At 36.4% G+C, this 15,659-nt stretch overlaps 1 protein-coding gene across 4 annotated transcripts in view; it reads right to left on the bottom strand.

Moving 5' to 3' along the window:
- The window catches only part of TOPBP1 (DNA topoisomerase II binding protein 1), a 60,248-nt gene that overhangs the window by 25,010 nt on the left and 19,579 nt on the right, over window positions 1-15,659 (bottom strand). For all 4 annotated transcript variants that reach the window (XM_015085647.3, XM_027061814.2, XM_027061815.2 and 1 more), the window contains 6 exons: window positions 14,752-15,068; window positions 13,907-14,079; window positions 9,710-9,921; window positions 7,969-8,255; window positions 1,318-1,491; window positions 1,118-1,233 (listed from right to left, as the gene is read on the bottom strand). In XM_015085647.3, the coding sequence (XP_014941133.1) occupies window positions 1,118-1,233; window positions 1,318-1,491; window positions 7,969-8,255; window positions 9,710-9,921; window positions 13,907-14,079; window positions 14,752-15,068 (1,279 nt within the window). The remainder of the gene's footprint in view (window positions 1-1,117; window positions 1,234-1,317; window positions 1,492-7,968; window positions 8,256-9,709; window positions 9,922-13,906; window positions 14,080-14,751; window positions 15,069-15,659) is intronic.

Genomic DNA, 15,659 nt, shown 5'->3' with positions numbered 1-15,659 from the left:
AAACACAAGTCCTATAGGTTCCTTCTACATCTTATATCAAGTCCACATCCAAAGAGAATAAAGAAAGCATTCAATTTTGACAAATATATATACCCTCATAGGACTTTTGTGAGAATGAAATGAGACAAAGCTTGGCTCATGCTAAGAACTCAGCAATTGGTAAAAGGTAAGACGAATACTGTAACACGCAATTATACAGTCGATAAGATTATATAGTAACATATGAAACAGGTAATACAAATAATAATTACAAGTAAAAAGCTTTTCTTTTCTACAACAGATACATTAAATACATTAAGATGCTTATAACTATCCCAGATACTTTTTATTTTTATATTCTCCCAATCTAATCTATCAGAAAACTAACTAAAACAAGACTTACCAAAGGGAAGATGAAGCCAAACATATTTCTCCAACTGTCTATTACTTGAAGAGCCAATCATTATGCTGCCACAAACGGTTGGATACAAGTGATCAAGAAAGCTAGCACTGCAGACAGTGGAGTACGATCAACCCAGGACTGCCTGGCATAGGCCAGGGCCTCTCGATCCCTGGCACACGCACCATCTGTGCTAGAGACCTGTCTCTAGCCTGGCTGTCAGGAGGAGGGGCAGATCTGATAACCCAGGTCTCCAAAGTAGTAACAATGAATAGAAATCAAAACATCCTTAAAAAACGACCACTTTAATTCAGGAGTGTAGCAATACTTTAGCACTACTCACAGGGCTCTACTCTGAATATCACTACTAAAAATATGCTTAATCTCAGACCTCATCTCATTAACTGTATTATTAGATTATAAACTCCTTAAAGACAAGGATTCTTCTAGACTGTATTCATAATTCATGGAACCCAAGTTTCCAGAATAGTGAGTGGCACAAAATGGGTTCTCAAATATTTGTGCATTACACCCTATGAAATACACATATCAAAGTGAATTGATATGGAAGAGGGTATTTTTCAAGGATGTAGTAAATTAAAAATCAACTGGAGACTGTAGACAATACAATACAGGAAAAGGCAAAATAAATGTTCCTTTGTGGATGCTCACAATAACTTTAGGTTTTCCTATAAATTTAGACAATAACAGTACCAAACAGAAAGATGTGTCAACTACCTGTAATCCGCTCCTAGAGAGGCTGCAATCCCATTCAGCTCACTCTGCTTCTTACTGAGTTTCTTACTAACACATACCACTACCTTGTGAAGTGGCTTTGGAGCTTCTTCCTGTTCCTGGAAAGAAAATAAAACTGATCAACTATTATTATTTGAAATATTTTACATACAACCTGCTTTTACTAAGAAATCTAATTCTACCTTCTTGGATTGGGCATCCTTCAGCTGAGGGCTGGCAGAAAGAGCAACAGCATTTCGGGAGCTATTTGCCACAGCAAGTTTCAAGTTTCTGACAATGACTTCTGAAAGTGGTGTACTCAGTTTCCTTTTCTGTTGGCTGGGACCTCCTGGAGTTTCCAAGGCTGCAAGTGCATCCTAGATGTATGGTGAGGGAGAGGGAAAGAAAGGTTAAGAGGAAGAGGAGACAAGGAGACAAGGGAAGAGATAAAAGAAGAGGAACGTAAACAGTACAGGGAAAGGGAAACAGGAGAGGTAAAGAGAGGAGAGAGAGGAGAATCCTCAAAATTAACTGGATTACAGATTTAGCCTCCTCCAGTTTTCCTCCAAACAACAAAAAGAATGAAATATTATCTGCATCTGAACCCAATAAAGAAAAATAATTTTGTACTGTCCAGCAAATGGGTTCAAAGAGACAAACACACTTACATTTTCAGCTGTGCTACCCATGTTCAGCCAAATCTTAGACTAGGAGGTGCAGTTAAAATTAAGGACACCAAAAACCAAAATGAACAAACAAAAAACAGGGAAGGAAACGGATAAACAAGGATGGATATAACCAAGATGTGAACTATAAGGTTAATAAGTCAGACTGAGCTGAGAATTGTGAAAAATCCTCAAAGGAACAAAATATATTCCTGTTCCCAAGCCACCCACAGTTCCCTCATGGGAAGGGGCCCATGCTGCTGCCCCTCTTTCCCATCTGTATAGTATTCCATGCAGACAGCTGACTGACTGTATTTAGCACTGCTCTCCTGATGAATATTTAGATTAACAATCTTCTGCCAGAATAATGATGCAATGAACAACCTTGCACACACACCATTTTTCCCATGTAAGAGTAAAGGGAAACATTTAAGCAAAATTTATATAACCATGTTGACATTCTCATGAGCCTTGAAGCATGTTTCCCAACATGCTTGACAGCACGCACAGTGGGTAATCAGATTTTTCTTTTTTGCCCATCTGATAGGTTAAAAAAATTTAATTTCCCACCCTATTATACCAAATGATATTAAACATCTTTATGCATGTATAATATTTCTATTGAAGTTTTTGTGACAGCTATCTCTTCCTAGCTCTTGCCCATTTTTCCTATTGGTTTGTCTTTTTTTTTATTCTCTTGCCTAAATATTTGCATAAATTTATATGTATACATACCCACTGAGATATACATATATTTGTTTCCAACTTGTTGTCAAATTTTTGCCATGGAGAATTTTGAAATACTTTTATTGCACATTTGTAAAATCTGCAGTTGAATGTGGAGAATTTCTTTTAATGCTGTCAGATTCATATGAATTCTTTACTTTAAAAAGAAACTTTTTTTTTTACATTTATGTATTTCTGAGAGACAGAGAGAGACAGAGCACAAGTGGAGGAGGGGCAGAGAGAGGAAACACAGAATCCAAAGCAGGCTCCAGTCTCTGAGCTGTCAGCACAGAGCCCCACGTGGGGCTCGAACTCACAAACCGTGAGATCATGACCTCAGCTGAAGTCGAACACTTAACCAAATGAGCCACCCCAGAATCCTTTACTTTCTTAAGGGTATATGTTATAGTTAGAAAAGACTTCCTAATGGTGGGATTACTGAAAAACAAACTGACTCTCTCGAGGTCTGTTCTATAATTTTTATGTGTTCATTTTGTGTATGTAAATAATATCTAATCCTCTGAAATTTATTCTGATGTAAGGGGTAAGGGTTAAGTTCTCATCCCAAGTGTATTCTCAGATGTTAACCAGTTGCCTGATTTGAATGCCCCCTTTATCATATAATACATTCTCCTAACTATGGGTGTAATCCTGTGTATTGAGTACTCATGTGATAACACACTCCTTCAATTGCTGCAACTTCATACAATGTATGAATAACTATTAGGGCTAGTGCTTACCCTCAGTTATTCTTTAGATTCTTAATACTCTTTTTGCTTGCATTTTTAATAAGATTTATATTATCTTTATAGATCTTTACAATGTTTAATCTTTTCTGTGAGAACATGGTAAGGCTTTCTATTTGCTAAAAATTTTTAAAGGTTTCTATATAGCATTTAAAGGATTTTTCATACAAAAAAAAAAAAAATCAGAACCTCCCATACCACATCTACCTTCTTTCTGCACCTGTGCCATTAACACTGCTTGCTTTCTGGTACTTCCTAGCACGTGCCAGCTCAGAGATGTGGCTTTCACAATTCTCCTGTTTTGTCTGCATCATCAACTGGATCTACTAGATTGGCCATATTGGCACACAGTTATTTTTTCAATCTTGCAAACAAAACAACCTTCTTTTAACTCTACTCTGCCCTACAGCAACCATCCCATTTCTTGGTTCCCCTTTACAGGGTGAGATTCCTCAAATGCATAGTTTAATATCCAATGTCTCCAAACTTCTGCATTCCTGTATGAATCTACACTGGCTTGCACTTACACCACGTCATCAAAACTCTTCCTGTTAAGATCACCACTGACCTCCATAATGCTAAATCCAATGGCCAATTTTTGATTCTTACCTCTCTTGACTTTCAGCAGCATCTGAATAGTTAACCCCTACTTCCTCAAATACTTTCTTATGTGACCTCTAAGACAATCTCCAGGCTTTCTCTCCCCTCACTGGTGGCTCCTTCTCCAGTCACCCCTGCTGTTTCATCCTCTAAATGTGAACCCCTGAGAGTATTCCTGGACTTTTTTTCTTCTCCTGCTCTCTTGGCATCTAAATTTTATATGGCTTTAAATATTACCTACAAACCTCAACTCCCAAATTTCTTTCTCTAGTCCAGATCATTACCCAAACTTCAAGCTCTACATGTAACTGCCTATTTGACAACCGTACTTGGATATCTAACAGGCATCTCTAACATTATGTGTCCAAAATACAAACTCTTGATCTGAGGCCCTGATCCCAATCCATTCCATTCAACTCAGCTGACTGGCATCTCCATTCTTCTTATCTCTCAGACCAAACATTTGGAGAAGGATCCGAATTCCAAACATTTAAAAACCTGCTATGTTCTAGGGAAAACTGATGGAGAATGATCAGTATTCTAGACATATCCTTGTAAAAGAAAACTCCACATGGCCTTCAGGCACAAAAGATGGAATAACTTACAAAAAAAATGTAGACTGGCATCAGAATTTTCAAAAACAATATACACAAAGAAAAGCAGCAGAGCAGCATTTTCAGGAAACTCACGAAAACAAAAATGCAAACCAAGAACACTACAACCTGTCGAATAATCAAAGCCTTGGTAAAGGTTCTGAATGTGCACAACTCAGGAACTACTGCACACATGTGACCTTCCTGAGTATTCTATTAGAGGATGAATTTCATCCTACCAAAAGATGACAGAAAGCTTTTCACGTATTTGATTGTAGGGTTAAGATTAAAACAAGGGTGAGGGCCATGGGTTGAAAAACTATATAAACATTTTATTTCCTGACAAAGTAGAAAAACATAATTAAAAACAGTGGAAGAGTGAAAATGGAGAAACAGAATAAGATCATTGACTGCAACAGATGCAATAAGTAGGGGTCAAAACATAATTTAAAACTGACAAAAGGTTAAGTAAGAAGGGGGCTTAAGGGCCCCATAAGAATAAAACTAACAAATCCTTTCCTAAATATGAAAAGAAAAAAAAAAATCCCAAAACAGAGGACACAATATGTGAAGAAACACACAGTATACACACATACGTGATATAAAATAATTACAACATATGACAGAATTGAGACCAAATATAAATCATATTAAATGTGAAAGGGCTTAGGTCCCTCAGTTGAAAGAGAATAATTTTCAAAATGGCTCATAAAGCAAAACTCAGTTCTATGCTTAATTCTACATTTAAAACACAGCAATCCAAAAAGGCCAAAATAAAGGAACGCACAGATTTATAAGGCAAAGAAAATAAAACAGCAGGGATTGAAATCCTGATACCAAAGTAGACTTCACAAGCCAAAAAGTGTTAAATGAGACAAAGGACACATTCCAAGTTACACCAACAGTTACAAATATCTATGTACTAATTAACATAGCAATCACCTATCTAAAACAAAACCACATGTGATGCAAGAAAAAAAAAGAAACACGCCATACTAGGAAACCTGAAAATACCACTTATGAGATGGGTTAAATGAACAAAATCTAGGAGAGACTATTATAAAGGATCTAACTAAACAACATAATCAGTAAAGTCTGATCTTCAGGGGTGTGTGTTTGTGTATATGTATGTGTGTGTATATATATGTATGTGTGTGTATACGTGTGTGTGTGTGTGTAGCAAAAACTATCCCTGATAGAGAATATATCTTCTCACAAAATGTTCTCAAAAATCAAGAAATGTTATTATATACTGATATGACAGGGTATACACATAAAAAATCAGTAAGTTCTATGAAACAGAAATAAACACTCTGATCACAATGTAATAAGAAATTAAAAACACAGTCTTTCCATCTGGAAAGTAATGAAAACTCCATTTCTGAACAATTGGTATATGAGTATTCCTTCTAGTATTTTCATTTTGCAACTTTTTGTAATTTAGAAATTATTTCCAAGTGAAAAGTTAGAAAAACCTCAACTTATAATTCCTTGCTGGCAAGGATGGGGAATGCTGGGTGCTTCATACATTACTAGTAGGAGTATAAACTGGTATACCACTTTGACAGTTTGTCAGTCTCCCCTCAAGTTGAAATATGACCCAGCAATTTCACTTTTAGGCATATATCAAAAAGAAATGCATGCACACATATTCCAAGAGACATGCACAAGAATGTCCACATTATATAAAACCAAAAATCTAGCAGCCACCTAAATGCTCACCAACAGTGGAATGGATATGTAAATTGTGACATGTCCATATAATGGAATGTTACACACCTATGAAATCAATGAACTGCAGTTACAGGGAAATGGACACAGCTTTCAAGAGAAGGTTCAAGGAAAAAAATTACTCAAAAGAATACATATTATAATTCGACATATTTAAGAGTCAAAAACAAGCATAACAAAGCTACAGTGTTAGAAGTAAGGAGAAAACAGTAAGGAGCAGCATGAGGAAGGTTCTATGGCATTGGCAGTGATCTCTTTCTGAACATATACAGTGGCCTCCCAGCTGTTAACTCTGACTTCATTTAGCAGCACATTTGTTGCACTTTTCTGATGTATATCAATTAAACGTTAAGTTTATATAGGAGATTTTTAAAATGTGAGGCCTAACATATGTCCAATTTTGTAATTATTCCATGGGCTCTTCTCTTTTCAGAGCAAAAATTTCAATATACCATGTTACATCAATGTGAAGAACCACTGATTTTAAGATGAAGCACTATTTTATCACCAAAAACCACCAAAACTCCCCCCGGCCCCCAAAAAGAGAAAAACACTGCTAAGTAAACTATGACTCTAAACAATAAAACCTTTGAGTGTGTTTTGTACCTTTCTGAAAGGTATCTAAAGAAGAACCGTCTCAATGATTGGGAATATTTCTTCTATTGTCTTGCCTACTAATAACATTTCATTTACTATTCAAAGAATCTGTGAGCTATAAGACCTGAGAGACCATCTAAATAATACCTCATGATTTTATAGATGGGGATGATGGAGCCTAAAGAGGTTGAAAGAAGTAGGAAACAAAGCAGAGGCCTGATTCTAGATCTCAGATATCAAACCAGTGGTTTTCCTCTATTTCTTAAGGCATAACAAGCAGTGCTAATCACAGTACAAAATGTTACTTTAGAAGAGATCTCAGCAAAGGTTTTGCTTGGTGAAAATTGTCCAAATATCAATGCATATTTATTTTCTGAAGATGAACAACCTGTAAACTTTATAAGCCTACTCCAAAACGCACCAGTAAAAATTATTAGAATGTTGTTTCTTAATACCCTATCAGCAAACTCTAATATATGAGTAATAACTATACTTGTGCAAAGGTTCATAGATAAAAAGTAAAAAATCATAAACAACGATTGGAATAGCCACTTGAAAGGCCAACAGCTGTTAAAGGAATAACAAAGAAAATCATCTTTGGGGAATAAAAGGAAACCAATTATTGTCAAATGAGCTCTTGATTTGTGCATGAATTTTTTTTAGAAAGGGTGTCATACTCCAAGTGCTCAGGAGATCAAACAAAGAAGCAGATTTAACTCATCTTTTCAAGGGAAAGGACTGCAAAATAAGGTGATAATAGACACATTCTCAGAAAGCAAGCACCAAGTGCACTGCTAGAATTGAAACATCAGTAGCAATGTGTTTATAGGATTTATAAAATTATTTCATCACACCATTTCATTTGATCCTATGATAAATCTGTGAGCTTTCAGGGCAAGTGATATTCTCTTTGTACAAAAGAAAAAAACCTATGCTTGGATATGCCAAATGATCTGTCTAGAGTCACACTGTTCATGACAGATCTAGGACTTGAACCCAGTCCTGATTTCACACCATTTTATCTCCAGTTGTTATCTCAACCCTGAGTATACGGTGGGACTCAGTAACATGAATCTACCTTCCAATATCTCTACAAAACTTACTACTACAAACTTTAGAGGTGATGCAGAATTTGGAGCTTTAACTTTATACATTACGAAATTGTTAACTCCAGGACCATTTTCTATGAACGTTACCTTCACATCAAAGGAAGGCTTGAAGAGTTTGTCTTTGGAGAGAAATTTTGATGGTGTATCCAGATGCAAGGAGGGTTCCTTCTGAAGCGGCTGTCCTACTGGTGGGGACACTGACACTTGTTTGGTGTGTTGGGAGATCACAGCATGGAAAGCTTTACTCTGAAAGCTGTTCATATCTAAAGGTGTAATGGCTGTTTTCCTGTGAGTGTCCAGGTGTGTGACAGGATGCTCTGCAGTATCTGGGCTTACGTTCACCCTGTTTGTTATTTCAGTTTCCAAACCTTGTTCTAGAGATTTAAAATGAAAAGAAACAAATGTGAGCCACTAATGTCATCACCTGTCTCTAAAGAGACACACCTGAAGTGATCTTTTATACCTTGTTATTTTTCACATGAATTCTCAAGTATACTTTAAACCACAGTTATATATACCCACCTTTTAAACGTTTATTTTTAGAGAAAAATAAAGTGTGAGGGGGGGAAGGGGCAGAGAGACAGGGAGAGAGGGAGGGGCAGAGAGTGCTGAGCCCGACATGGGGCTTGAATGTGCAAACTGTGCGATCATGGCCTGAGCTGAAGCTGGACGCTTAACAGACTGAACCATCCAAGTGCCCCCATATGCCCACTTTTCAAAAACAAAACAAAACAAAACAAAATCATGCATTAAAATCTATGTTGAATTAGATAAAGCACATCAGCTGAAACAATTAATGAAATTTTCTATTTCATCTTGTTTAACTTGAAATATTCTCAATAAAGCTCACAATTTGCCAAAAATTATCTAAGTGTCATCTTAAGTCAATGGCAGAGTTAAAAAAAAAAAATCCCAATTATGTGTACTCTGAGTTAACAAATACAGTGGAGTTTTTGGAAAGTCCTTAGTGAAATCTTAATATGTCCTAAACATCACTTTGCCTCAGTTGTAAAATTTCCAGTCTGTCTGGGTAAGTAATGGCTCTGAGAGCTAATCCCAAGATACTGATTTGACCCTGAAGTTTGCACAGAGATGCCATCACCTTAGAAGAGAAGCTACCGTGTCTTTCCATCCGCTTATCTTTTTTCAATATTTAACAAAAACAATTAGATGGCTAGGCCATGCCAGCCCAGTGCTAGCCAAGGAAAAATATATAATGCACAAGACATGCATATTTTTTGCCCTTTCAGAGCTTATAATGAGTGGGAAGACACAAAAGCAAACTAGAATTAGGATATTGGGATCAGAAGTATAAAAGGCATAATGAAGGGAGTTTTGGCCAAAGGCTGTACTTGGTGGATTAAGGAAGGTTTCCCAGGGAAAGTGACATTCCAGCTGAGAACTGAAAGATAAGGATGAAGAGGTAAGCACGAAGTAGGCTAGAGAAAAGATGTAAAAGTCCGAAGAGGAGAGGAAGGGAGAGCACATGAATTATAGTCAGTGTGAGCCACAGAAGGAACAGTAAATGGGATCCGAGCCCACATCTTAAGGCTTCAAACGTTGAGACCCTAGATTGCTAGAAGGTTGTTTTGTATCTTCCAGCTTTCAGACAGTACCTACAGTGGAGAGCAGATACAAATGAAACATCTGTGCTATGAACATGTTTATTTTGCCACCCGATAAGGAATGTTCAACATCATATGCACTACACGCGATGTGAAAAGCAAAACTCAATGAACTTTCCTAAAAACAAGCTTTGGCACATTCATATTCCAGGAACCATCCAATTGTAAAAATACATACAAAAGAACAAAATAAAAGTACTAACCTTCTTTAGTTGACTTTTCAATAAGAAAATGGCTTTCATTTGCTCTCTTTCCCGTTCTAGCAGTCTCCAATAGCCATGATATGTTGACTGCCGGTAAATTCCACTTCTTGGCAGCTTCGTATTTAGAACCACTTGGTTCCTTCAATACAAGATGTGTACTGGCAAACATGCCTTTCTTTGCATTGGATTTGCGAACAAAGTATTCTTGAACGCTGAAAAGTATATTTAAATAAAAGCAAATGGTCATATATACAACTAGTGTGCAAACTAAGAAGAAAGTTTCTAATACAACTGTTGTTAGCGTTCTAAGATCATACTTGCTGATAAAAATTTGATACACTTAAGAATCCTCTTACAAATGCTTACTCCAAGGTAAAAATGCATTGCTACAATAAAACTTTTTATAACAACATTAGCAAATTAGACTTTCAAGAACTAACCAGGAAAATTACCTCCTTAGTCTCACCTACCCACCTTGGCCTTTCTTCCCAAAAGGAGGCATGGAACTAGGGAGCATAGAAAGGTTATGAATAACAGTTGGATGTTTAACTGACTGCTCATCTTTCTAGCTCACTATGTCTTCCCAAAGCATCTTCACACATAATCTCATTTGATACCCTTTAAAAAAAAATGTTTATTTATTTTGGGGCGGGATAGGGTGCAGAGAGAGAGAGGTAAAGAGAGAATCCTAAGCAGGCTCCATGCCCAGCACAGAGACCAATGTGGGGCTCCATCTCACAACTTTCCTGCTTCTAACCTTTTCTAATGAAATTAAGAATGTTTGCTTATTGCCCTCCCTAAAAACTTTGGATGGTACTTTTACTGGGATGTTAAATTTATATATCAATGTAGGGGAAATAGAAACTTTATAATCTTCTTTCCAAGAACATGTGTATCTTTTCTATTGTTCCCTTAATAGAGTTTTATAAGCTTCTATAAGTCTTCCAAATTTCATGTTAAATCTGTTGGTATTTTATCTCTCATTGTAACCTTAGCTTTCATTAGCTTTTCTAACTGGTTGTATGAATGTCAATGGTTTCTGTATATTAGTTTCCTACATAGCCATTTTACTGCATTTTTCTCTGAGCATTGCTTTGGTCTACCCCATGGAGTCTGATCTCATTCTTTTGCTATTGTTACTTTCTAGATTTTCTACAACTTCAGGGTTTTGTTTTTAGTATTTATGCATTTTTGAGAGAGAGAGAGAGAGAGAGAGAGAGAGAGAGAGAGAGAGAGAGAGACAGAGCACAGGTGGAGGAGGGGCAGAGAAAGGAAGACAAAGAATCCAAAGCAGGCTCCAGGTTCATAGCTCTCAGCACAGAGCCCGACGTGGGGCTCGACCCCATGCACCGTGAGATCATGATCTGAGCCGAAGTTGGATGCTTAACTGACTGAGCCTCCTACGCACCCCATGCAACTTCAGGGTTTTTTTAAACGTTTTTTATTGTTTAGTATAATTCAAATACAGGACACAACAAAAAAGGAAATATATAATTTAGAGCATTATTATTAGGTGAAAACCCTTGTATCTACTACCTACATCAGATGACAGAATCTTGCCAGCCACTCCAGAACCTTTCCAACATGTCCCTTACTCAATTACAACCCCACCATCCCTCCCTTCTTAATAACAGTAGCCACTATTTGGGTATTTATGGTAATCACTCCTTACCTTCTAGGTTTATCACAGAGTGCATCCTTAAACACTAAATCTATATAAGTAAAGTTTATTTTTGAGAAAGAGAGAGGGAGAGCGAGCGAGTGCGCAAGCAGAGGAGGGGCAGAGAGAGAGAGAGAATGAGAATCCCAAGCAGGCTCCACACTGTCAGCACAGAGCCCAACATGGGGCTTGACCTCATGAACTGTGAGATCATGACCTGAACTGAAATCAAAGAGTCTTAACGCTAAATTCACTGAGCCATGCAGGCACCCTACATGTTTGCTTGTTTTGGTCTTTTAGCTTATAGGATTTGTCCTTTTCCCTATCCTCTTAATGTATATTTGTGAAGACACTGTATTATTTATAACATAAGGTTATCTCCAAGTCTGATTTTGCTGACTGCATTCTATGCTCTAGTTTAACATACTACTCTCCTACTTCCTATGAATCAGTAGTTGAATCTAAAGGCTTCATCAGACTGACGTCACATCACTGTGGTAAGGCCACTTCAAGGTGGCACTATGCTCTACATTAAGAGACATATAATGTCTGTTTTCCTCTTTATTATGTGATTACTGATTTTCAAGGCTCGATGCTATCATATATATCATATATGATATTATGAGTTATAACCCTATCCTTCAATTATTTGTTGGAATACCTCTGAAAGGGAAACTCTGTCTTATCCGTTATTATGGTACTCTGATACCGATTACATAGGAAAGACTGGATAAATACTTGATCCTTTCTCTTTATCTAACACTTTCAAAATAATGAGCTGGTTCTGCTTCAGGTGAGCCCAAGCCCCACAGCAAGTGAGCCTCATTTCTCTCTCTCTCACAAAAGAAAAAGAAAGAAAGAAAGAAAGAAAGAAAGAAAGAGAGAGAGAGAGAGAGAGAGAGAGAGAGAGAGAGAGAAAGAAAGAAAGAAAGAAAGAAAGAAAGAAAGAAAGAAAGAAAGAAAGAAAGAAAGAAAGAAAGAAAGAAAAGAGCTGGTTTTCTAGCATCTTTCAACATGACCAATTAGCTTTCTTTGGTGTCATTATAAAGTCTTCATTTAATATTATTTGAAGTGTTTGCATCCACTGCCATTATGATCTCTGGTGACACATAAATTTTCCTGTCTTTGGCCAGTGGAGGTCCTTTGCACACAACTTCCTTAGTAGTCCTTGCTATCTGGTCTGACAATATTCCAGACTTACTGGCACCTTTTGTGAACTTAATCATTTCTTTACATTTTAATTTCTTTTAGTGGGAAATGGTATTTTTAACATCACAATCTAGGCACTAGAATTGCTTATTACCATTCGGTTGATAATGATTTCTAGGTATATAAATGGTTTTGAATTCCTCTTGGAACCAAGAGTTATGAAAAACAGTTCTAAAATGTCCAGTTAATAAGATCTTTTCATTTTCTATTTCTACTACTCATTTCTAATCTTTTTGCACTGTGATTAGAGAATATGGTCTGTGCTCTTTCTAGTTTAGGAAATTTACTGAGGTTTTCTTTGTGGCCAATTTCACAGGCAATGTTTATAAGTGTTCCACAGGCACTGGAAAAGGCATATTCACTTTTTCAGGATAGGGGACTATGCTACTGAAATCTAGATCTTTCCCTGTTTTCTATTTGACCTGTCATGAAGTAAAAGATGAGAGTTAAAGTCTCCTACAAGTCATGTATTCCTGTTGATTCCACCTCCTATCTCCTAAGTTTTGTCTTATGCATGACAGTCATGTTCTTTGTGGTGTGTGTGTGGGTGTGTGTGTGTGTGTGTGTGTGTAAATAAAACCTTCAGTGTAAATAGCACTTTACTTACGGTGCTATTCTTTTTCTTATTTAACACCTTTTTAATTGAACCCAAACTTGTCTGACATTAGAACTGCAACTCCTTCTTTCTTTTTGTTTGCATTTCTTTGACATACCTTTGCCCATCTTTTTTTTTTTTTTCTGAGATGTTCTCAAATCAATTTGTTTTAGATATGTCTCCTGTTTAAAATCATTTTAAGTGTTGCTTCAAGATCTAACCTAAAAGAATTTTTTTTTTAATTTCTTTTTATTTTTGAGAGACAAAAGAATTTTAATGTAAAAGTTTAGTCCATTTACATTTACCATATATATAACAGTTTGGTACTTCCTTTTAAAACAGCCACCACTTAAAGTTCACTTAGGGGTTGGGCTCATATGGATTTTGGAAGTTACTTTTAAGTTTTTTTTTTCCCTTCCCAAGAATTACTGAAAAAGAATCAATCATCCATATGGTACATGGAAGGGAATAACGCTTAAATGTGTAATATTCAATAATGGCCCTTGTATCAGCTTTAGATTTTCCCTTTCCTGGTAGGTAAGCATTAATGCCCGTGATCTTAACATCTGCCAGGAATCCATCTAGTAACCCTGAACCATCACGCAGGTACACTACATAATTCCTATAAATATTATAAAGACACTCAGCCTAATTCCAATTTGAATATTCACCAATTAAGTCAAAAGCATAAAAAGTACACCATGATAGTAGGTGTGTGAAAAATACCCCATACCTTGCTCCAAGGCGTTTTGCTAAGAATATCAACGAATCTTTTTCGGCTCCTGCACACTGGCTGAATGAAATAACACAATCCTCTAAAGGAGTCATTCCTGCCATTACTGAGACTGGCATGAAGAGAGGATTTGACTTCGGATCAACTAAAGTCTGATAGTCTATGCAAGTTACCTTTTAAAAACAAGAGAAACAATAACAGCAACCTGAAATGAGCAACCAGTGGTTAATACTGGGTTAGTTACAACAGTAATTTTAGTTTAGATGAAAAGCAATTTTACTTTAATATAACCTTGTGTATGCTCATTCTCAATATATTCCAAATTACAATTTAAAAAAATCAAATTGTATAGGATATTAAGATCAGTCAGGTTTATCACCAAAATTAGGAAATATTGCTTTAAATTTAATGTCTTCCAAAGTATTAGTTTATAAATTTTTTTAATTCTTGTAAACTTAAAAAAAAATGGTGAAGTTACCAGTGTTCAGCCAGTAACAAGCAACAATACAAAAGTGCCTGTCATGCTTTGGTTGTGAGAAAACAGGGAAGACTGAACCAGTACAAGATGACCTGGAATAACTTTCTTAGAAGGAAAGCTGCTCTTGTGGCCCCAAGGAAACAATAAGCTCTACTCTACCAGGACCAGGACCAAGAAGCTTGCACATTTTCAGATCTTAGAATTTCTTTTGCTAAAAGCAAAATCTAAACTGCTCAAACATAAATACCAATATACCTAAACTGCACTGCACTGCCTAGGAAATACACATGAACACTTCCGGCATCTGACATCCTTCGCATCTGACATCCTTCCACACTACATTTCAACTACTCCAGGGTTTTCTTACCAGCCACGTATTTGTAACGACTTCTCCTACAGTTGCTTCTACTTCACACCCCAGCAGAGGAACCACAGCATAATCAGCAACAATTCTGCTCTGAAGGGAGACAATTTTTCCAGCATTTTCTCTTATGACGTTTGCAATATTAGATTCATTTTCACTACTAAAACCCACAACAAGGAAACTCTTTTGGCTAAATAAACCTTCTTCAGTAATTGTAGAAGCGTCAGGATGGCAATGAGTGACAGAAGACTGGTTTTCTTCTTGCAGGGAAATATGAGTAGAGTCATTAAAGGGCTCAACTTCAGACTTGGCAGCTTCAACTGAAAGAGACAAAGAAATGTATTCTACCAGATATAAAGGTAACAGGGAGCCTGAGAATTGTGACCACACTTAAAAAAAAATTAAGGTTCGGTAAGTACACAATGAAGAAAAGATATGAACCCATCCTCTTGGTTACCAAGAGTATTGTCACTATTTCCACCTTCGGAATGATAACAGCAATCATGTCACTGTTCTAAATGTTCTTACTATACTAGAAACTCCAAATTAGTTGAAAATTTTGAAGCTCCAGTAACTGGGTCTATCTCAGTTCCAAAACTTGCTTTAATAATTCACAACAGAATTGAGAAAATATCATTAAGGAAAAAACAGAAGTAAGCTCCTAAAATTTCCATATTAAAATTGCAGCTACTTAGCTACTATATGGATTTAAGAGAACTGATTAAGAACCCAAGCAAATGGTCTCAACTATTTCATTTTAGAATCAAGTTTGCTTATAGATGGGTAGGAAAAAAAAAAACAGGTGTATAAAAACATAAATGTCAGAAACTAAAATATATAATACCTAATATACAATAAACATTGTCAAATCAAGGCTAAAAGTTTAAAAGGGCAAAACTCGGTAAGGTTTT

The sequence above is a fragment of the Acinonyx jubatus genome, chromosome C2, assembly GCF_027475565.1.
Source record: "Acinonyx jubatus isolate Ajub_Pintada_27869175 chromosome C2, VMU_Ajub_asm_v1.0, whole genome shotgun sequence".
In the NCBI taxonomy this organism is placed as follows: domain Eukaryota; kingdom Metazoa; phylum Chordata; class Mammalia; order Carnivora; family Felidae; genus Acinonyx; species Acinonyx jubatus.
This window is presented reverse-complemented; position numbering and strand designations above follow the sequence as displayed.